This window comes from Leptonychotes weddellii, chromosome 8 (genome assembly GCF_054177405.1).
Source record: "Leptonychotes weddellii isolate Sample4059 chromosome 8, ASM5417740v2, whole genome shotgun sequence".
NCBI lineage: Eukaryota > Metazoa > Chordata > Mammalia > Carnivora > Phocidae > Leptonychotes > Leptonychotes weddellii.
In genome coordinates, this window is record NC_138376.1 from 13,539,275 (window position 1) to 13,564,147 (window position 24,873).

Consider the following 24,873-nt stretch of genomic DNA (forward strand, 5'->3'; position numbering starts at 1 on the left):
TAATATTCCATTGTATATATATTCTAACTGATATCTCACATTGAAGTATTCAACATACATTTAGGTCCTTACTCTGGCTAACAGGTTTAAACTATGAACTTTGTCAGTACAGAATATGACAGCCCCTTAGATTCACAGAGAGCAGCTGATAGAAGGGAACAGGTGGGGAGAGACAACTGTGATTGGAGTTCTAACCACAATGTATTTCTGCATGGGGTGGGAGTAGGGTGCTGTTGATGCCGTCAGAATCCCAGCAACCCACCCCCTTAGAAAACTCATGTACTTGGCACTGTATCTGCAGTCTTTATGTATCTCATTTGACAAGAAACAAAAACCAACTGTTGAGAGGGGTGATTCAGCTATTAACAGGAAAATTTGGCTTTGAATTTGTCTGGACAACACCAGTGTTCATATTTTTAGCTATGTTGCTTTAAAACAAGGAAAACTAAAATGAATTAAGAAACTCTGAGGATTTATTCAATATTTATATAAGCCTGAAGTCGTTTCAACCACTTACAAAATAAAGATTTGAATGTTTAAATCATTAAAAGCTTTAGAAGTAACATGTCAGCAAACTGAAAACTAAGGGAAGAATTAAACCAAGAAGTTCATTTTAAAATGTAAATTCAAAGAGCAGATATTTACAGGAATATAGCCCAGAGTTTAGCATCATCCATAATAAACATCTTACAACAAATTTGGGAACAATGAAGAAAGATCTTAAGTCTTCTTTACCCAAGATTTAAACTAAACTTTTACAAGTCCTTGCAGTTTCTATTGACAGTGATTTACGTACCAACAAAGTGGTCTGTTATCCTCATAATCCTGAAAGGAGTTTTTTTTTTTTTTTTTGAGAAATAAATGAAATTTAACCCTAAACAGATTGACCTGTTTCATGCTCATGCTAATGGCCACACGGCAGCCCAGATAAATTTACTTACTTGGTCTTTCTCATGGTCACTGCCACTTCTGGGAGGGGAAAATGGCAAAACTAAAAGAAAAAGAAGTGTACAATGGATAAGTTTGCTCATGAGAAATAAAAAAAAACCTCATTTCTCCCTTTCCCAAGTATTCATGTCCATGCTAGAAGCAATTCCCAAATCCTGAAGCTTGCTCAAATGCCTAGCTCTTAAGATCCCTAATTATCCACCTTGTTCCTGAGCTCCTACCACCAGTGTGAATTCTCTGCTCTAGACCCTGCCTCTGATGCTCTCCTCATGTCAGTTTGTCCTTGTACTTTTACCTAATTTAGAATGCTTCCCCTTCTGCACACCTCTTTGAATACTATTCTTTCCCAAGGATTGGCTCAAATCCTACCCGCCTCTTCCTGGAAGCTTTTCCTAGTGATTCCAGCTCATGCTAGATTCTTATCTGAACTCCTACTCCGTTTATCTATAGTTCATATTTAACAATTATTGGTCAATTCCATATTCTTTTGCACTGTTTCATGTATGTACATTTTGTCTTTCTAATGTAACTGTAGCAGGGAAAAGGGATCACATAATCATTTTTTCTTTGGTACCCTCCTTCCATCACATAACTGAAAAATTATTTGAAAAATGACTTGAAAGAAGACATGTACCAAACTTACCTCTTATGCTGTTTCTGATTCTTGTCTTTTTTCTACTAGAATATGGTTTTAGGGATTTCTTTTTTTGGTTACTGGTCCAAGATAGTTCACTGGTACTACTACTTGAATCTTGATTACTCTCCGAGAATAGGTGTTTCCTGTAATTAAACTTTTACGAACATGGATGATAAATGAGTGCTATTAAAAAGGTGTTATTTCCCTTTATGTACAATTAAACATATCACTACAAAGTTAGACAAAAGAAAAGTACCTCCTTCTAGAAGACTAGGATCTCATATAATAAAAAGGCACAGTAGTAAGGAGAGGGGAGGAAAAAGAAGAAACAGATTTCATTAGTCAATTCTCAACCAAGCTGCTATTGTAAAGGACAACGGGGGGAAAAAAAAAAATAGAATCCTCTCTCATCAATTAGTTTCAGCTGAAAAGATCATACATAGGTAATTCTTCAAAAGCTGATGCACCTGCAGATCATGCCAACACTATACCTTCAAAATATTAACCAAAATGACAAAAGAATTTATAAAAATAATTTTTGCAATGACAAGCTTGTCTACATTTTAAGGAAACTAAAATAAAACAAGCAGGTCATTTCTATTTAAACTTGAAATATTTTGAAATTAAGACTAGACTATCAAGGTAGATTTAATCTCTTCAATGATTCAACTGGCTTTATGTATCTTTTAAGTCTTTCTGTTTTTGGATTAGTTTTTATAAATGCTGTGACAAATAATATTTATGCTTAATTTTAATGTGGAATTTCTTTTTATTTTAACAAAAAGAATACTCTAGTTGAACTCTGTTTTGCCCCTCCAGGGGGCCCAGTCCTAAATCACCAATGCCTCAATAGAAACTATACCATTCAGCTGGTAACAGCTCATTCTTGCTTTAAGCCAGGGAGGATTCTTACAAATCCAAACATATTAAGTGGTGACGTAGCTCAAATAGTCTTCTCAAATATGAAATACATCAGCTGGAAGAGACACCCTGTGCCTGGGATGGCAAAATGCAGAGCCATCTCCAAGGCCATCACTACATCAGGATGAAAACCAGCACCACCCTTGTTTATGATGGCATGACCCACAACTTTTAAGGTGGGTGAGGCTGAGTGATCTATTTTTGAAATGAATTGGTTGTTGAAGACCCAATTACTCCTACTGTAAAATGTTGAGCAGTTCAACATTTTCTAGAGAAGGTCACTTTTAAAAGGAATCTTACAAGTGAGGCCTATTTCAATTTACATTTATGGGGGGAAAGCTTGGCAGGGGAGCCCCCACATTTGTTCCACAGTTCAGCCCAGAGTCTTGTAAAGAGCAAACATTACTTCATTTCATGCACACAATTTAAAAAAAAACAAAAAACAAACCATGCAACAAGGCTTTGCCAGTTTCTTTGGTTTATATAAAAAGGTGTTGAAAGTTACTTACAAAACAAAAATCTAGACCAGTGGCTCTTAAATTTGGCTACATATTAGAATCATCAGAGGGAGCTTTAAAAAGAATCCCAGTGTCTGAGCATCACCCCAGATCAATTAAGTTAGAATCTTTGGGGGGAAGGGATCCAGTCTTCAGTAGTCTCATCAACTTTCCTGGTGGGATTCCAACTCAAGCCTGAGCAGCAGAGAGTGAGAGCCATCGCTAAAAGCAAGCCAGATCTCAAAAAAAATTTTAAGATTTTATTTATTTGAGAGGGGGAGAGAGAGAGAGCGCGCACGCGAAAGTACACCAGCAGGGGGAGCAGCAGAGGGAGAGGGAGAAGCCCACTTCCTGCTGAGCAGGGAGTCCGATGTGGGACTCCATCCCAGACTCTGGGATCATGACCTGAGCGGAAGGCAGACGCTTAACGACTGAGCCACCCAGGCGCCCCGAAAAGAATTTCTTTTCAACTCATTAACATTTCTGGTTCTATTCAGGATAAATTTCAGGTAATGGAGGATCTTTAACACTTCTACTTATCTTAACAAAGCAAGAATCAATTTTCTATTTAAAAGTGAAATAATTTTATAATAACTTTAAGATAAATGTAATTGCAGATAATAAAGACGAAAGCAGTGACAGATTTTCAAGATGACACGCAAATAACTGAAATTTAGGAAGTACCGCCTTAAAACAAGAAAGGTAACTCCCTTACCAACATCCTTGTTTCCTGCTCTCTCTCACTCTGGGAAGCAGAATCTGCCCTAAAACAAATTAGATCAAATGAACAGAACAGCACCAACACCAGCTTCTCCCTCCCTCATCACCCGGCCCTAACTTTTTTTTTTTTTCCTTTCTGTGCCCTTTGTCTGATCAGGAGCCCAGTGCTTGGGAAGTACCCCATCCTGCAGACAGACTTCCCTTGCAATCCATTTCCATAGATTCTCTGCCAGATAACAACTGGTCATTTAAAACAAAGCAACCGGGGCGCCTGGGTGGCTCAGTCGTTAAGCGTCTGCCTTCGGCTCAGGTCATGATCCCAGGATCCTGGGATCGAGCCCCGCATCGAGCCCCGCATCGAGCCCCGCATCGAGCCCCGCATCGGGCTCCCTGCTCCGCGGGGTGCCTGCTTCTCTTCTCCCTCTCCCACTCCCCCTGCTTGTGTTCCCTCTCTATCTCTCTGTCAAATAAATAAATAAAATCTTTAATAAATAAATAAATAAATAAAAATAAAAGAAAGCAACCTTTGTGGAGCCCTAATCTGTCAGGCATACAAAGAACAGGAAGGCCAAGTTAAAATCAGTATGGAAGCAGGGAGCTGTAGCAATGCTACAGAGTGGTATTTTCGGGCTGGCTTTTCCTTAGAATCAAAAGGGGAACTTAACAAGAACACTTTTCTCAATAATTAGTGAATATTGAGCAATTTTTCATATACCTGTTGGCCATCTGTAGGTGTTCAGAGAAATGTCTATTCAAGTCCTTTGCCCACATTTTAAATTGGGCTGATTTTTGGCTATTGAGTTGTAGGAGTTCCTTAGGTATTTTGAAAATTAACTCCTTATTGGATATATGTATGGTATGATATTATTTTTTTAAAAACCCCAAAAGATAACAAGTAGTGGTGAAAACGTGGAGAAATTGGAACACTTACACATTGTGTGTAGGAATATAAATGGTATAGCCGCCATGAAAAACAAATTCCCCCCCGCCCAAAAAAAAATTAGAAATAGAACTATCATATGATCCAGCATCCCACTTCTGGGTATATATCCCAAAGAAGCATTATTTACAATAGGTCAGTTATGGAAACCATCTAAATGTCCATCAGTGGGTAAATGGATAAAATGTGGTGTATATATATTATACACACATGAACACTATTCAGCCTTAAAAAGGAAATCCTGAAGGGCGCCTGGGTGGCTCAGTCATTAAGCGTCTGCCTTCAGCTCAGGTCATGGTCCCAGGGTCCTGGGATCGAGCCCCACGTCGGGCTCCCTGCTCCGCGGGAGGCCTGCTTCTCCTTCTCCTTCTCCCACTCCCCCTGCTTGTGTTCCTGCTCTCGCTATCTCTCTCTCTGTCAAATAAATAAATAAAATCTTTAAAAAAAAAAAAAAAAGGAAATCCTGAAATACGCACCAACATGGATAAACTTGGAAGATATTTTAATTCATGAAATAAGCCAGTCACAAAAGGACAAAGACAGCATGATTCTGCTTATAGAAGATATCTAAAATAGTTAAACAATAGAAATAGAATAGAAAGGTGAGTAAAAGGGGCTGGAGAAATATAGAGTTGTTGTTCAACAGGTATAAAGTTTTGCAAGATGCAAGAGAAGTTTTAGAGATCCGTTGTTTAGCATTGTGCCTACAGTTAACAATACCATGTTCTGCACTTAAAAATGTGTTAAGGGGCGCCTGGGTGGCTCAGTCGTTAAGCGTCTGCCTTCGGCTCAGGTCGTGATCCCGGGGTCCTGGAATCGAGCCCCGCATCGGGCTCCCTGCTCCGCGGGGTGCCTGCTGCTCCCTCTCCCACTCTCCCTGCTTATGTTTCCTATCTCGCTGTGTCTCTCTCTGTCAAATAAATAAATAAAATCTTTAAAAAAAAAAAAATGTGTTAAGATGGTAGAACTCATGTTAAGTGTTGTCATAATGAAAAACAGAAAGAAATGAAAAAGCTAATGCACCCAGATTTCTGGGCAACCATTGATCTACTTGGTCCCTATAAATTAGTTTGCATTTTCTAGTATTTTATATGAATGGAATCATACAACATGTACACTTTTTTGTCTGGCTTCTTTCATTTGGAGATTCATTCATGTTCTATATATATATATCTCAGTTGTTTTTTCCTTTTTATTTCTGAGTAGTATTCCATCATATGGATATACCAAAATCTGTTTATGCACTCATCTATTAATGGACATTTGGGTTGTTTCTAGTTTGGGATTTTTACAAATAAAGCTGCTATAAACATTCATTTGTGGGGACATATGGTGTCACTTCTCTTGGGTAGACAGCTAGGATTGGAATAGCTAGGCCATAAGATATGTGCATATTTACCATTTTAAAAAACCACCAACGGTGTATAAAGTTCCAGTTGCTCCATATCTTCACCAACACTTGGTATAATCTGTATTTCTCCTTTTAGCTGCTCTACTACATGTATGGAAGTATCTTATAATTTTAATTTATATTTCCTTAATAGCTAATGATGTTGAACAAGGGCTTACCTACCAACTATGGATCTTTCTTAATGAAATAGCTGGTCAAACCTTTTGCCAATATTTTTGTTGGGTTGTATTTTTGTTATTAAATTTTGAGAGTACTTAACGTATTTTGGGTACAAGTACTTTATCAAATATTTGCTCTACAATATTTTCTTTGGAGTGCCTGGGTGGCTCAGTTGGTTAAGCATCTGACTCTTGGTTTCAGCTCATGATCTTGTGGCCATGGGGTCGAGCCCCGAGTCAGGCTCTGTGCTCAGTGCAGAGTCTGCTTCAGTTTCTCTTTCCCTCTCCCTCTCACTCACTTACTCTCTAATAAATAAAATCTTTAAAAACAAAAAACAAATATTTTCTTCAAGTGTGTGGCTGGCCCCTTATTCTCCCAAGAGTGTTTTTGTTTTTGTTTTTGAAAAGTAGTTTTTAATTTTGATTAAGCTCAATTTATCAGTTTGTTTCTTTATGGGCCATACTTTGGTGTTATATCTAAAAAATCTTTGCCTAATGGAAGGTCACAAAGATTTTTTTCTTATGCTTTCTTTCAAATAGGTTTTTACATTTGAATCCATTTGTTATTTTTTTATATGGTGGAATGTAAAGACTTAAGATAATTGATTTTGTTGTATATATGGAGAGTCAATGGTTCCAGCACCATTTGTTGGAAAAAAAATGATTTCTCCATTGAACTATCCTTGCATTTTTGTCACATGTCAACTGTCCATATATGCATGGGAAGACTGGCCTGCTCTGTTGTACTTATTTATCTACCTTTATGGCAGCAACATACTCTTTTGATTACTGTAGCTTTATACAAAGTCTTGAAACATATAGTGTATTAGCCATTTTGTATTTATTTTTGAAATTTGTTTTGGAGGTATAGGTCCCTTAAATTCCCATCTGAAATCTAAAAATACGTTGCCAATTTTTAAAAACAAAAACAACCATCTGTGCTGGAATTTGAATTAGGTTTGTATTAAGCCTATAGATCAGTTTGAGAAGAATTGGCATCTTACCAATATTGATTGAGTCTGCCGTCCCATGAACACAGTATCTCTCTCCATTTATTTAGATCTTCCTTAATAGCTCTCAGCAATACCCTGTACTTTTCAGTGTAAAAGTCTTACAAATCTTTTGCCAACTTAATCCTTAAGTATGTCATTTTTCATACTTTTGTAAATGGTGTTGCTTTTCAAAAAAATTTGTTGCTAGCATATAGAAAGAAAGTTGATTTTTGTATATCAATCTTGTTTCCTTTAATTTTGTTAAATTTACTTATTAGGCCTTTAATAATTAATTGCAACAAAGTTGCAGGATACAAAATGAACAGACAAAAGTCAGTTGTGTTTCTATACACCAACAAAGAGCAATCTGCAAAGGAAATTAAGACAATTTCATTTACAATAGCATTAAAAATAATACATTACTTAGGCATATACTCAAGGAGGTGAAAAATGGAAAGATAGTCCATGTCCATGCATTGGAAGACAATATTAAGATTTCAATACTACACAAAGCAATCTACAAATTCAATTCAATCCCTATAAAAATACCAATTTTTTTCAGAAAGAGGAGAACCCATCCTAATAGTCATAGGATATCCCAAGGGACCTAGAAATGCCAAACAATCTTGAAAAACAAGAACACAGTTGAAGATCCCACACTTCCTGATTTTAAAACTTACTACAAAGAAGATAGCAGGAGGGGAACAATGAAGGGGGGGAATCGGAGGGGGAGATGAACCATGAGAGACTATGGACTCTGAAAAAGAAACGGTTCTAGAGGGGAGGGGGGTGGGGGGATGGGTTAGCCTGATGATGGGTATTAAAGAGGGCACATTCTGCATGGAGCACTGGGTGTTATGCACAAACAATGAATCATGGAACACCACATCAAAAACTAATGATGTAATGTACGGTGATTAACATAACAATTTAAAAAAAACTTACTACAAAATCACATACATATGATGGAATATTACTCAATCTTAAAAAGAAAGGAAATTCTAACTAAAGTTACAACATGAATGAATCTTGAAGACATTATGCTAAGTGAAATAAGCCAGACACAAAAGGACAAACACTGTAGGATTCCATTTATATGGTATACATACTGTAGTCAAATTCAGAGACAGAAATTAATTGGTAGTTGCCAGGGGATGGGGGAGGGGGAAGTAGGGAACTATAGTTTAATGGGTACAGAATTACATTACAAAAAGAAAAAAAAACCAGACCAATATTCCTGATGAACATAGATGCAAAAATGCTCAAAGAAAATCAGCAAACTGAATTCAATACATGGAAAGGATCATTGACCACAATCAAGTGGTATTTATTTCAGGGATGTAAAGATGGTTCAATATCCACAAATCAACCACATTAACCAAATGAAGGATAAAAGTAATATGATCATCTCAAAAGATGCAGAAAAAGCATTTGACAAAATTCTACATCTAGTCATGATAAAAACTCTCAATAAAGTTTAAAGGGAACATACCTCAGCATAATAAAGACTATATATGATAAACCCCCAGCTAACATCAAACTCAATGGTGAAACGCTGACAGCTTAGAGTACTAAGATCAGAATCAGGACAAAAATAAGGATGTCCACTGTCACCACTTTTATTCAACATAATACTGGAAGACCTAGCTGCAGCAATCAGACAAGAAATGAATACAAATTCATGAGGAAGAAGTAAAACTGTCACTATTTGCAGATGACATACTATATATAGACTGTAAAGACTACTAGAATGATTATTAGAATAAATGAATTCAGTAAAGTTGCAGATACAAAATATACAGAAATCTGTTGCATTTTTACACATTAATAACAAACTAGCAGGGAAGTTAATAAAACAATCCATACACAATTGCACCAAAAAAATACCCAAAAATAAATTTAACCAAACAAGTGAAAGACCTATACTCTGAAAACTACATAACACTAGTGAAAGATAATAAAGATGACACAAATAAATGGAAAGTCATACTGTGCTCCTGGATTGGAATAATACTGTTAAAATGTCCACACTATCCAAAGCACTCTACAGATTCAATGCAATCTCCATCAAAATACCATAGTATTTTTAACTAGAACAAATAATTCTGAGATTTGTATGGAAACACAAAAGACCCCAAATAGCCAAAGCAATCTTGAGAAATAAGAAGAAAAATGGAGGTATCACAATCCCAGATTTCAAACTATACTACAAAGCTGTAGTAATAAAAACAGTATGGTACTGGCACATAAATAGACACACAGATCAATAGAACAGACAGTCCAGAAATAAGCCCAGACCTATATGGTCAATTAATCTACAGTAAAGGAGAGAAGAACATACTATGGGGAAAAGACAGTCTCTTCAATAAATGGTGTTGACGAAAACAATGCATCATGGAACACTACATCAAAAACTAATGATGTACTGTATGGTGACTAACATGATAAAATCAAATTAAAAAATAAATAAAATAAATAAATGGTGTTGAGAAAACTGGATAGCTACATGCAAAAGAATGAAACTGGACCACTTTCTTACATCATACCAAAAAAATAAACTCAAATGGAATAAAGACCTAAATAGAAGACCTGCAACCATAAAACCCCTAGAAGAAAACATAAGCAGTAAACTCTTGGACACTGGCTATAACAATGTTTTTCTTGATCTGTCTCAAGATCAAAGGAAGGGAAACAAAAGCAAAAACAAAATGGGACAATACCAAAATAAAAAGATTTTGCACAGCAAAAGAAACCATCAACAAAAGGAAAAGACAACCTACTTAATGAAAGAAGGTATATGCAAGTGATTTATCTTGTAGGGAGTTAATAATCAAAATATATAAAGAACTCATATAAGTCAACACCAAAAAGACAAATAATTACAAAATAGGTGGAGGACCTGAATAGACATTTTCCCAAAACCAACATACAGATGACCATCACTCATCATCAGGGAAATGCAAACCAAAACTGCAATGAGATATCACCTCACACATGTTGAAATGCCTAGTATCAAACAAGAAATAACAAGTGTTGGTGAGGATGTGGAGAAAAAGTGGGAATGTAAATTGGTGCAGCCATTATGGAAAACAGTATGGCGTTTCCTCAAAAAATTAAAATAGAAATACCATACAATCCAGCAATTCCACTTCTGGGTATTTACCTGAATAAAACAAAAACACCAATTTGAAAGATATATGTGCCCCTATGTTTACTGCAGCATTATTTACAATAGCCAAGATATGGAAGCAACCTAAATGTCCACTGATAGATAAAAGGATAAAGATGATGTGATACATATAAGCAATGGAATATTACTCAGCCATAAAATGATGGAATCTTGCCATTTGTGACAACATGGATGGACCCAGAGGGTATTCTGCTAAGTGAAATAAATCAAAGAGAAATACTATAGGATTTCACTTACATGTGGAATCTAAAAAAACAAAACAGACTCTTGAAAACAGCAACAAACTGGCGGTTGTCTGGGGGAGCCGGGGGGGGGGAAATGGGTAAAGGAGATTAAAAGGTACAACCTCCCAGTTATAAAATCAATCGTGGGGACGAAAAGTACAGCACAGGAAATACAGTGAATAATATTGTAACGATTTTGTACGGTGACAGATGGTAAGTACACATGGTGAGCATTTTGTAATGTATATAATTATTGAATCACTGTTGTACACCTAAAACTAATGTTGTATGTCAACTATACAAAACAATGGATAAAGAGTTTGTTTTGCAAGATGAAAGGGTTCTGTGGATTAACTAGTGGGGATGATCGCACAACAACATAAATGTACTTAATGCTACCGAACTGTACACCTAGAAATGGTTGAGATAATAAATATTCTGTTGTGCATTTTAAAACTTTTAAAAATATAACTACATGTTAAAAATTATTAGTTCACAATTGATGGACACTTGGGCTGCTTCCATAGTTTGGTTATTGTAAATAATGCTGCTATAAACACAGGGGTGCATATATCCCTTTGAATTAGTGTTTTTATATTTTGGGGGTAATTATCCAATAGGGAGATTGCTGGATCATAGGGTAGTGTTATTTTTAACATTTTCAGACACCTCTATACGGTTTTCCACAACAGCTGCACCAATTAGCATTCCCACCAACAGTGCTAGGGGGTTCCTTTTTCTCCACATCCTCACAAGCACTTGTTGCGTCTTGTGTTTTTGATTTTGGCCATTCTGACAGATGTGAGGTGATAGCTCATTGTGGTTTTGATTTGCATCTCCCTGATGATGAGGGATGTTGAACATCTTTTCATGTGTCTATTGGCCATCTGGATGTCTTCTTTGGAGAACTGTTTGTGGCTTCTGTCCATTTTTAATTCGATTATTTGTTTTTTGGGTGTTAAGCTTTTATCAGTTCTTTATATATTTTGGATACTAACCCTTTTCAGATAGGTCATTTGCAAATACCTTCTCCCATTCCATAGGCTGTCTTTTAGTTTCGTTGGTTTCCTTCACTGTGCAGAAGTTTTTTATTTTGCTATAGTCCCAACAGTTTATTTTTGCTTTTATTTCCCTTGTCTCCAGAGACATATCTAGAAAAATGTTACTATGGCTGTGTGCTCTTCTAGGATTTCTACGGTTTCAGGTCTCACATTTAGGTCTTGAATATATTTTGAATTTATTGTTGTGCATGGCAAAAGAAAGTGGTCCAGTTTCATTCTTTTACATGTGGCTGCCCATCCACTTTTCGCAACACCATTTGAAGAGACTTCTTCCCATTGTATATTCATTTCTCCTTTGTCGAAGATTAATTGACCATATAATTGATGGCTTATTTCTGGATGTTGCTCTATTCCACTAAGCTGTGTCTATTTTTATGCCAGTACCACACTGTTTTGATTACTGCTTTGTAATATAAACTGAAATCTGGAATTGTGTTACCTCCAGTTTTGTTTTTTTCAAGATTGCTTTGGCTATTCACTGTCTTTTGCAGTTCCATACAAATTTTAGGATTGTTCTAGTTCTGTGAAAAATGCTGTTGGTATTCTGACAGGGATTGCATTAAGGCTGTAGATTACTTTGGGCAATATAGACATTTTAACAATATTTGTTCTTACAACCCATGAGCATGGAATGTCCTTCCATTTCTTTGCATCATCTTGAATTTCTTTTGCCAATGATTTAGTTTTTAGAGTACAGGTTTTTCACCTCTTTGGTTAAGTTTATTCCTAAGTATTATTGTTTTTCTTTTTTAAAGATTTTATTTGAGAGAAAGAGTATGACGGAGAAAGGGGAACCCTCCTACACTGTTGGTGGCAATGCAAGGTGATGCAGCCACTCTTGAAAAACAGTATGGAGGTTCCTCAAAAAGTTGAAAATAGAGCTACCCTATGACCCAACAATTGCACTACTGGGTAGTCACCCCAAAGATACAAATGTAGTGATCCAAAGGGGTATGTGCACCTCAATGTTTATAGCAGCAATGTCCACAATAGCCAAACTATGCAAAGAGCCAAGATGTCCATCAACAGATGAATGGATAAAGAAGATGTGGTATATACATACAATGGAATATTATGCAGCCATCAAAAAATATGAAATTTTCCCATTTCCAATGACATGGTTGGAACTAGTATTATGCTAAGTGAAATAAGTCAATCAGAGAAAGATAAGTATCATATGATCTCACTGATATGAGGAATTCTTAATCTCAGGAAACAAACTGAGGGTTGCTGGAGTGGTGGGGGGTAGGAGGGATGGGGTGGCTGGGTGATGGACATTGGGGAGGGTATGTGCAATGGTGAGCACTGTGAATTGTGTAAGACCGATGAATCACAGACCTATACCTCTGAAACAAATAATACATTATATGTTTAAAAAAAAAAAAAAAGGAAGAAGATAGTAGGAAGGGAAAAATGAAGGAGGGGAAATCGGAGGGGGAGATGAACCATGAGAGACTATGGACTCTGAGAAACAAACTGAGGGTTTTAGAGGGAAGGGAGGTGGGGAGATGGGTTAGCCCGGTGATGGGTATTAAGTAGAGCATGTATTGAATGGAGTACTGGGTGTTATACACAAACAAGGAATCATGGAACACTACATGAAAAACTAATGATGTAATGTATGGTAACTAACATAAAATAAAATTAACAAAAGAAAAAAAAGAAAGAGCATGAGCAATGGGGAGGGACAGAGGGAGGGAGAAGCAGACTCCACACTGAGCAGGGAGTCTGATGTGGGGCTCAATCCCGCAACCCTGAGATCATGACCTGAGCCAAAGGTAGACACTTAACAGACTGAGCCACCCAGATGCCCCAATATTTTACTGTTTTTGGTACAATTGTCAATGGGATTTTCTTAATTTCACTTTCTGCAGCTTCATTATTACTGTATAGAAATGCAACAGACTTATGCACATTGATTTTGTATCTTGTGACTTTGCTGAATTCATTTACCAGGTCTAGTATTTTTTTGGTGGAATCCATAGGGTTTTCTCTATATAGCATCATTTATTCTTTAATCATGATAAATGTATTTTTTGAGACATGTACTCTTTAATCCACATCTCCAATTTCCCCCATCCCCTACCCATCTCTTCTCTGGTAACCATCAGTTTGAGGAGTTGGCTAGGAAGATGACAGAGTAGGAGGACTCTAAGCTCACTTTGTCCCATGGATACTACTAGATAACACCCATGTCAGCATAAATAATCCCCCCCCCAAAATAAACAACTCAAAGAATGACAGAACAAACTACACAAAGGCAGGGAAGAGGTCACATGAAAGAAGGGAATGAAATAGACAGTGGCCAACCAACCTCAGGGGAGATTGAGAGAAGGGCAGTGTTGCAGAGAAGGGCAGAAACCAGACTTTCACACTGGGGAGCCCATGAACAGGAAGGCCAAATCTCTGTAATATTTGCTTTTGAAAATGAGAGGCTATATTTGTAAGTTTTTAAAACCAGCAGGACTCAAAGCTTGGAATTTTAAAAATTGGCAGGCTTGGATCTGAGAAGTAGGGTCCCCATTCTCAAAGAGACAGCAGGAGAAATAGCCTGTGCATATACAGCATAGAACTAGGAGTTTGGATAATGCTGGGGACTGATGGGAGGGTGTTCTGCTCATCTCAGAGAGTGGCCTAGAGGGACAGGGATCATGAGGGGACCCCCTCCAGGAACAAGGGAGCTGGCGGATGCCATTTCCCTCTCCCATGCCCCAACATAAACAATGGCCACCTAAGCATCCCTGACACCCCTTACCTAACTTGCTTGTACCTAACCCCAACTCCCTGTACTCCCACCCTACGCACTTCAGTGAATCATCCCTTCCCAGTCACACTTGCCTCAGTCCTGGCACTACAGGCCCCCTTCCCTAGAAGACCAGCACAAACACTGCCAACACCACATCTCCTGACTCCCACATCTTGTAGGAACTCAGAGCAGTGGCAAGGGCAGGTCTTGTTTTGCAAACAGACCACCATACACCTTGCTGCCCACAATAGGCAGAGAGTGTCTACAGAAAACTGAAGGTAAAAGAGGCCAAGACTCAAAAGCAGAGCATACACAAAACACAAGACACTCCCTGAAGTGTTAGTCCCTGGGAAACAGAAGACACTGTACTGCAGGGCACTACAGAACCTCTTCTTCATAAGGCTATTATCATTAAGAGCAAGAGAAGTAGCTGACTTTCCTAACACATAGAAACAGACACAGAAAGCCAGACAAAATGAGGAGACAGAGAAACTACTTTCAAATGAAAGAACAGGACAAAACCACAGTAAGAGACCAAAGCAACACAGATATAAGTAATATGCCTGATAGAGAATTTAAAGTAATGATCATAAAGATAATCACTGCACTTGAGAAAAAAGTGGAGAACATCAGTAAGCCCCTTAACACAGAGATTAGAAAGAATCAATCAGAGATTAAAAAAAATTCAATACATGAAATTTTAAAAATACAGTGATGGAATAAATAGCAGTCTAGATGAAGCAGAGGAATAAATTAATGACCTAGAAGAGTAATGGAAAGTAATGAAGCTAAATGAAAGAGAAGAATTATGCTAAACAGAATAGACTTGGGGAACTCAGTGACTCCATCAAAATAACAACATTCATATTATAGGAGTTCTAGAAGAAGAGAGAAAAGGGGGCAGAAAATTTATCTGAAGAGATCATACCTGAAAACGTCCCCAATCTGGGGAAGGAAAAAGATATCCAGACCAAGGAGGCACAGAGATCCACATAAAAATTCAACCCAAGGAGGTCCACACCAAGACACAAAGTAATTAAAATGGCAAAAAGTAGTGGTAAAGAAAAAAAAATAAAGCAGCAAGAGAAAAGAAGACAGTTACATACAAAAGAAACCCCTTAAGGCCATGAGCAAATTTTTCAGCAGGAACTTGGCAAGCCAGAAAGGAGTAACAGCATATATTCAACATGCTAAAAGAAAAAACTTGCAACCAAGAATACTCTATCCAGCAAGGCCGCAATTCAAAATAGAAGGAGAGATAAAGAGTTTCCCAGACAAAAACTAAAGGATGTCAAGTGACCTCTAAACCAGCCCTACAAGAAATATTAAAGGGAACTCTTTGAGTGGGAAGGAAGACTATAAGTAAAAAATGAAAAACAAAAGCAGTAAAAATAAAATTTCTATAAAATTCAGAAAGGGATTCATAAAAGGTTGTAAAATATGATACCATATACATAAAACATGGACGACAGAGGTTTAAGTTTAATCACTAAAGAATGGGTTTAAACTCAAGTGACTATCAAGTTAATATAGACTGCTATATGCAGAAGATATTATATACAAACCAAATGGTAACCCCAAATCAAAAACTACTAATACATATGCAAAGAATAAAGAGAAAGGAACCCAAGCATATCACTAAAGAAAGCCAACAAACCATGAAAGAGTAAGAGATTTTCAGAGAAAATCTATAGAAACAAGTACGAAAACGACAATAAATACGTATTTATCAATAATTTTGAATGTAAATGGACTAAATGCTCTTCTTAAAAGACAGAGGATGACGGAGTGGACAAAAAAATAAGACCCATCCATGTACTGCCTACAAGAGACTCATTTCAGACCTAAAGACACCTGCAGATTGCAAGTGAGGGAATGGAGGAACACTTATCATGCAAATGGATGCCAAAGGAAAGCCAGGGTAACGATACTTATATCAAACAAAATAGACTTTAAAACAAAGGCTGTAACATGAGACAAAGAAGGACACTATATAATAATAAAGGGGACAATTCAACAAGAGGATATAACAATTGTACATACTTATGCACCCAACATGGGAGCACCCAAATACATAAAATAACATAAAATAATTGATAGTAATACAATACAGTAGGGGACTTTAACTCCCCACCTATATCAATGGACAGATCATCCAAACAGAAAATCAACAAGGAAACCGTGGCTTTGAATGACACACTGGCCCGGATGGATTTAATAGACATATTCAGAATATTCCATCCTAAACCTGTAGAACTCATATCCTTTGAGTGCTCATGGAACATTTTCCAGAACAGATCATGTATTAGGTCACAAAACAAGTCTCAACAAATTTTAAAAAAAAATAGTTCTACCATGCATCTTTTCTGACTACAGTGCTATGAAACTAGAAATCAATGACAAGTAAAAGTCTGGAAAGAATACAAATACGTGGAGGTTAAATAACATGCTATTAAACAATGAATGGGTCAACCAAGAAATCAAAGAAATTACATGAAAAAATTACATGAAAATGGAAACACAGCTCTCCAAAATCTGTGGGATGCAGCAGAAGTGATTCTAAGAGGAAATTTTTTGCAATACAGGCCCACCTCAAGAAGCAAGAAAAATCTTAAATGGCCCAACCTTACACTTAAGCTAGAAAAAGAACAAACAAAACCCAAACCCAGCAAAAGGAAGGAAATAGTAAAGACTAGGGCAGAAATAAATGATATAGAATCTAAAACAAAATAAAACAAAAAACAACAGATCTATGAAACCAGAAGATGATATTTTGAAAAGATCAATAAAATTGATAAACCTCTAACAAGACTCATTAGAGAGAGAGAAAAAGGACCCAAATAAAATTACTAATGGAAAAGGAGAAACAACCACCAACACCCCAGAAATACAATTGTATAAGGGAATATTATGAAAAACTACATGCCAACAAATTGGACAACCTAGAAGAAATGGATAAATTCCTAACATAATCTACCAAAACTAAAGCAGGAAGAAATAGAAAACTAGAACAGACAAATCACCAGCAATGAAATTGGTTCAGTAGTCAAAAAAACTACACACCTCCCAAAAAAAGAGTCCAGGACCAAAGAGCTTCACAGGCAAAGTCTACCAGACATTTAAAAAGGAGTTAATTCCTATTCTTCTCAAACTATTCCAAAAAATGAAAGCGGAAGGAAAATTTCCAAATTCATTCAATGATGCCAGTATCACCCTTATACCAAACCCGATAAAGATACCAGAAAAAAGAACTAGAGGCCAATATCTCTCATGAATTTAGATGCAAAAATCTTCAACAAAGTATTACCAAACCAAATCCAACAATACATTAAAAAAATCATACACCACAATCAAGTAGAATTTATTCCTGGGATGTGAGGAATATATTTCAATATTTGCAGAACGATCAATGTGGTATGTCATTTCTAATAAAAATAAAACAACAAATTGAAAGAATCAGGAAGAATTTACAGGAAAGAATTTTCACCTGCCCTGCAAATGTGACAGAAAACTTGTAACAGGCACTTTATGCATGTGATCCTATTGTGTGTTTTCAACAACCCTAAGAGAGGGATTCTGCTATTATCACACATTACAGATGAAGACATGGAGGCCTAGAGGAATTAGTACTGTGTCCAAGGTTACATATAAAGCAAAGATTTGAACCCAAGTATTTTACCTGGGGACCCAAACTCTTAACCAGATGCTATAGTTGATATTTGCACATATATGGTCAGAATGGGCTAGGAAGTTGCATTTGGGTTTGTGAAGAAATGAAAAAGGTGTTAGATTTGTTTCTTCTACACTCTTACTTTATTTTTATATTAAACTCCAAGTGCATAAATTTGGGTTAGTCATGATATGTAGCTCCTGACAGACGCTTATGATTGGCCCATTCATGGCCAGCCTACTTCATTCATTCATTTGTTCTTAATACGGTAATAAACACCAACAAAACCACCACACAACATCAGAACTTGAGCTCTGACAAGGACCTACATCTCTGTGTGGTCTTCACTGAACTGGTGGTCCTCCTGACTCCCTTATCTGAGGTGATCACTATTCTGAATTTATTATCCCCTTGGTTTCCTTTTTATATAGCCTTATCATGACTAATATTTTAGAAGTTATTTTTTGTTTTATAAAAAGAGTATCATGCCATATGTAATCTTTTGGGATTTTTCCACTTACATTCACAACTTTACAACCAGAAGTTACAATTTCAAAGCCAGATGAAGTCATCTGCGGAAGAAAGGAGGTGGAAGAAGGGAAGACGCACCTCCTGGGGGCAATACCAGGTAGCTGTCACCTTTCACTTTGGCTCAATCCCCTGCAAGTCTTCATCAAACTTAAAATAAAAGCTGGTTCCCTACCTTGGTTTCTAAGGCCAATCCAGTGTGGACCTTGACTATCTTGCTGACCTTCCCTCACACCATGTCCCCCTCACTTACTATGCTTACCAATGTGGTCCTTTTTCTGTTCCTTAGCCATTCTTGCTTCAGAGCCTGAGCCAGCTGTCCTGTTTTACTTGCTTTTAAGTTTCACCTTAAATGTTACCTTCTCAGAGAAGCCTTTAATGACCACCCAAGCTAAGAAAGCCCCTGTCACACAGCCCTGCTTTATTTTGGTTTTAGCACCCCAGGCATTTTTTTTTATTAGCTGATTTTCCCTCTACAGGAAGAAAATCTCGTGTAAGTTAAGCTTAATAGCTAGTATAAATCTCTGGGGACCCCCAACATCCATTCAGAAGTTCATAAAGTCAGAAACAATTTCAGAAGACTTTATTTGTACTTTTCACCGTGTTGACATTTACTCTGTTGGTGCAAAAGCAAGGATGTCTAGATCTCATGATGCCTTAACATGGGTTATGGTAGTCCTGTACTAGCAGTCAATGGGTGTTTTACCATCTCACACTTGCAAGGAAAAAGAAAAACCAATCCAGTTTCACTTAAGAATACCTTGGGAAAGCCGTAAAAATTATCACCCTTATTAAATCTCAACTCTTGAGTATGTGTCTTTTTATATTCTGTGGGATTAAATGGGAAAGACAAAGAGAGCACTTCTGTGATCATTTGAGTCACGAGATGGACTAGCAATTTTTTTTCTCCATGAAACACCAACTTTAGGTGAAAGAATAACTGACAGTTGATGGCAGAGATTTTCTTAAAAACAAATGAAGTGAGACTAACAGAACTGATGATATATTTTGCCAAGGATAAAATTCAAGCTTTTCAGTAAAAATGTGAGTTTGAAAAATTCAGATCTGCCAACACAACACTTCCCAACACTTAAGGCATTTCTGATGAAATTGATGGTGATATTAATGTGATTTTTTTTATCTTGGATAATAAAATGCATCAAAATTTTTTAAAGCTAAGATTTTATAATTAACTAATGAATGATGTCACAAAATCTTACATTTGTAAAAGATCGATTCAAATTGCAAGAAAGACCAATGGATTTTAATGAAACTAATACGTTCATTGAGACAAAATCCAGGGAAAGATGGTGGAATAGGAGAATCCTAAGCTCACTTCATTCCATAAATGCACCTAGATAACAGCCACACCAGTGCAACTAACTCAGAAAGTGGCCCAAAGACTGGCAGAACAGACTGTCCATGGTTAATCAGAGAGAGGAAGCCACATCAAAAACAGTGAGAAGGGCATAGTGGGGATATCAGGAACCGAACTCCCATCAAGGATACCACGTGGATGGAGAAGGAAGAGAAGTAGGCTCCACACCAGGCACCCCAGGCATGGGGGACATGCATAGGGAAGCGGAGTCCCTACAACATTTGGCTGTGAAAACCAGTAGGGCCTACCTCTGCGAGTTTTTACAATTAGTGGCATTTAATTCTGGGTATTCTTAAAACAGGGAGGGCATAGGGGCACCTGAATGGCTCAGTCAGATGAGTGTTCAACTCTTGGCTTTGGTTCAGGTCATGATTTCCTGGGTTGTGAGATCAAGCCCCATGATGGACTTCACGCTCAGTGGCGAGTCTGCTTGAAGATTCTCATGCTCTGCCCCTACCCCCTTTCAAATAAATCTTAAAAAAAAAAAAAAAAAACAGGAGAAGGGGGTAAAAACTTAGTACCTTTAGAATGGGTTATACTTAAGTGGCTATTAATAATAGGATGTTATATACAAACCTAATGGTAACTATAAATCAAAAACCTGTGATATACTAAAAATAAATAGAAAGGAATCCAAGCATATCATTAAAGAAAGCCATCAAACCACAAGGGAAAAGAAAGAACAAAGAACTATAAAACATCCATAAAATAAGTAACAAAATGGCAATAAGTACATAATTATCAATAATTACTTTGAATATAAATGGACTAAATGTTCCAATAAAAAGACATAAGGTAAATGAATGGATAAAACGAGATCCATTCATATGTTGCCTACAAGAGACTCTCTTCAGACCTAAAGACACATGCAAAATGAAAGTGAAGGGATGGAAAAACATTTATTATGCAATGGAACTGAAAACAAAGCTGAGGTAGCAATACTCATTTCAGACAAAATAGACTGTAAAACAGGCTATAACAAGAGACAAAGAACACTACTTGATAAAGGGAACAATCCAACAGGAAGATATAACAATTATAAATATTTATGCACCCAACATAGGAGCATCCAAACACATAAAGGAACTATATCAAACATAAAGAAGACAGCAGCTGTAATTCAATAATAGTAGGGGACTTTAACACACCACTAACGTCAATGCATAGATCATTCAGACAGAAAGCCAACAAGGAAATAGCTTTGAATGACACATTGGAACAGATCAATCTAACAGATATTCTATCCTAAAACATGGACTGCACCTTCTTTTCAAGTGCACATAGAAAATTCTCCATAATAGAGCACATGTTAAACCACAAAACAAGTCTCAACAAATTCAAAAAGGTTGAAATCCTAGAATGCATTTTTTCCCACTGTAATGATATGAAATTAGAAATCAGTAAGAAAAAATCAGAAGAAAAATACTAATACGTGGAGATTAAATAAGTCACTAAAAAACAATTGCACCAACTGAGAAATCAAAGGAAATAAAAAAATACGTGGAAACAAATGAAAATGAAAACACAATAGTCCAAAATCTTTGGGATGAAGAAAAAGCTGTCCAAGAGTGAAGATTATAGCAATCTAGGCCTACCTTAAAAAACAAGAAAAATCTCAAACAAACTTGCACCTAAAGGAGCTAGTAAAAGAAAAATAAAGTCCAAGCCAAGAGAAGGAAGGAAATAAATATTAAAGCAGAAATAAATGAGAGAGACAGAAAAAAACCTCCAATAGAACAAGTTAATGAAACCAGGAGCTGATTCTTTGAGAAGATCAACAAAATTGATAAACTTTTAGCCCAGACTCATCAAAAAACAGGGGGAAAAAAGAGAACTCAAAGACTCAGAAATGAAGAAATAACACTACAGAAATACAAAGGATTGGGGCACCTGGGTGGCTCAGTCAGTTAAGCTTCTGCCGTCAGCTCAGGTCATGATCTCAGGGTCCTAGGATCGAGCCCTTCGGTGGGCTCCCTGCTCAGTGGGGAGTCTGCTTCTCCCTCTTCCCCTCCATGCTCTTTCTCTCTCTCTCTCATGCTAATAAAACTCTTTAAATTAAAATAAAATGAAATAAACAAGATTACTCAATAAGTTAGTCATATAGCCAGAATTTGAACGTAAATCTTCTAAATAAAAGCCTGTTTTAAAAAAATACAAAGAATTATAAGAGAATATTATGAAAAATCATATGCTAACAAATTGGACAATGGACAATTTCCTAGAAACCTATAACCTAAAACTGAATCAGGAAGAAATTGAAAATTTGAACAGACTAATTACTAACAATGAAATTAAATCAGTAATAAAAAAAAAACACTCCCAACAAACAAAAATCTGGGACCAGAGGGCTCCATAGGTGAATTCTACCAACACTTAAAGTTCAGATAATACTGATTTTTCTCAAACTATTCCCAAAAGTAAAAGAGAAATTAAAGATTCTAAATCCATTCTACAAGGCAAGCATTACCCTGGTACCAAAACCAGATAAATAAATAAAAAAAAAAAAAAAAAAGAGAGAGAGAGAACTACACCCTATGCTTTACAAGATTATTTTTAAAGTCAAGTTACAAAGCAGTTAAGTTTGAATGAAACAAGGTCAAAGACCTATCAGTATTTTGAATAAAATTCTAAAAGGCCAAGCCATCATACTATCAAATAAGAGAGAAAGCGGATAGGAAAAATGGCAGAATCAGAATTCAAAAAGGCAAGTTGAAGAAAAAGCAGAGATGTTAATATAAATATCTTATACAGTACAATTTTAGTTGGCATGGATAGAATAGCAGAAACTAAAAGCCAAAAAATTAATAGCCAATTGCTTTAACCAGACCATGCTTAGAATATAGGGTTCAGTAATGAGGACCATACTTCAAAAGCAATAGTTATCAAATCAAGTGCAATGATGATGCCGCCTAAAACATCTAGATACTGTGTCATTTGAGTTTCTATCTCTAATCCAGTTCTTTCCCTTAAGCCCCCAACCATAGCTAACATAGCCTGGCACCCACATTCAACACTTACACATCTTCTTCCTGAAACCTGAACTTTCCTGTGTTCCCCAATTATTCAGTTAACCAAGCTAATTACCTTAGGGGTTTACGTAGTCTCCACCTCCTCCCTTACTCCACAATATCCACTCTATCTGCCAGCAAATCCATCCTTCCTCCAGAAACTCCTGAATAGAATTACCAGTATCTCTTGCCTAGATAACTTCTACAGTCATTAATCAGCTTTCCTACCTTTTGCTCTATCTGCAAACCCTTCCAATTTACTGCCTATATTAGGAATTTTAAGCTACAGTTTTTCTAAAGCTATAAGTCCTGACCCATTAGTAAAATAAGTTTAGTGAGCAACTTTTAATGGAATAGTTTAGATCTTACATTAGAACTTAAAGAAATTATTGTACATAGTAATATATTACTGTGAAACTTGTTTCAAATACACACACATATTCATGGGTATATCTGAGAATGTGTACTGAGTCACAATTTAAATGTATTTCTGAGGGTCTCATTCCAACAATTTGAGAAGCATTAGCTCTCATTGATGAGTAATCTCAATAAATTATAAGACAACTACTCAATGCTTAATGTTCTTCAAAGCTCTCCATTATCTTTCAGATAAATTACAAATTCCTTAGTGCTCTGCACAGGGGTTTCATGACCTGGCCTCTGCCTACCTCCCAGGGTTCAGTTCTTACCACTCCCCAGTCTGAATTCTGTGGCCCAGAGAACCAGCTTCCTCCCAGTTCCCTGACTGGGCTTTGCACTCTCACACTTTTTTGACTGCACATGCATTTCTCCCTTCCTGGGATGTCCTCTTCTCTCCCCACTTATTGTACCTGAGTAATATCATCCACTGAAGAATCCTCTCAGATGTCATCTTCTCCACATGTTTGTTGACTCTCTCAATCTGCTGTTACTCTGAGCACCTCTACATAATATATTTACTTCCCTGAAATTATGGTTGTGTCTGCTTAACTACAGATCTGCAAGGTTCTTAACAAAAGTGTTGTGTCTTGGGTGTCTATATTCCTAGCAGGGATCTCATAAACAGGTGGCCCTAAATATTTCCAGAAAAAAATTATTCTGCAGAACATCAATGGGACTAATAAATCCTACTCTTACATGTCAGTGGACTAACCACTTATTAAATAATTCAACTACCAGAAACTTTTTTTATAAGTAATCATTAGAAATGTGTAATGTTGAAACAGAATATCGCAGGCGGTTGGTTTCAAGGAACGAAGCGGGGAGCCGTGATTCCGCGGGCAGATATCAGAGGATAAACGGCAGTGGGAGGGAGCCTGGCCGTGGGGATCCTACACCGCCGGTGAGCAACAGCCTCACGCGCTGGGGACGGGGCACACACTCGCAGACCGGTAGCATCGGGAAAGAACTTTAGGGCAGCCCCCAGGGTGGAAAACCAGACCGGCGGGGTCACGCGCATGTGAACTGGGAGAGGCTGGTGGTTTTAGAAGCACAAAGGGCAGAGATGTGCCCTGACCTGGAGGAAAGACTGGGGGCGCTGCAGAGGGGCGCACAACCCAGGCCGCTGCAGTTTATAGCAGCACGGACAGAAACGGAGACGGTGTGGCCTGGAGAGCTCACTGAAGAACAGACTGCGATCTCTCTGCTCTGAGGCAGAGGGTTGGAAACGGTCTCTTCTGCTCTGCCTCACAGAAAAGATGTGGAAAGCTGCCAGGGAAAGCTGCCAGAGAACAAAAGCCCCAAAAACTGGTTCCCACTGAGCCCATCCCCCACCACAGGAGGGCAGGGCAACTCTGCCCAAACAGCGTTGCCTGAGTAACAGCGCGGCAGGCCCCTCCCCCAGAAGACAGGCTGGGAGAACAAGA

General features: G+C 37.3%; 1 protein-coding gene across 1 annotated transcript in view; it reads right to left on the minus strand.

Moving 5' to 3' along the window:
* Positions 1-24,873, minus strand: part of SYCP2L (synaptonemal complex protein 2 like) — a 115,589-nt gene that overhangs the window by 52,827 nt on the left and 37,889 nt on the right. The window contains exons 19-21 of the mRNA XM_081827528.1: positions 3,719-3,767; positions 1,592-1,739; positions 942-991 (exon numbers count right to left, since the gene is read on the minus strand). Of these exons, the coding sequence (XP_081683654.1) occupies positions 942-991; positions 1,592-1,739; positions 3,719-3,767 (247 nt within the window). The remainder of the gene's footprint in view (positions 1-941; positions 992-1,591; positions 1,740-3,718; positions 3,768-24,873) is intronic.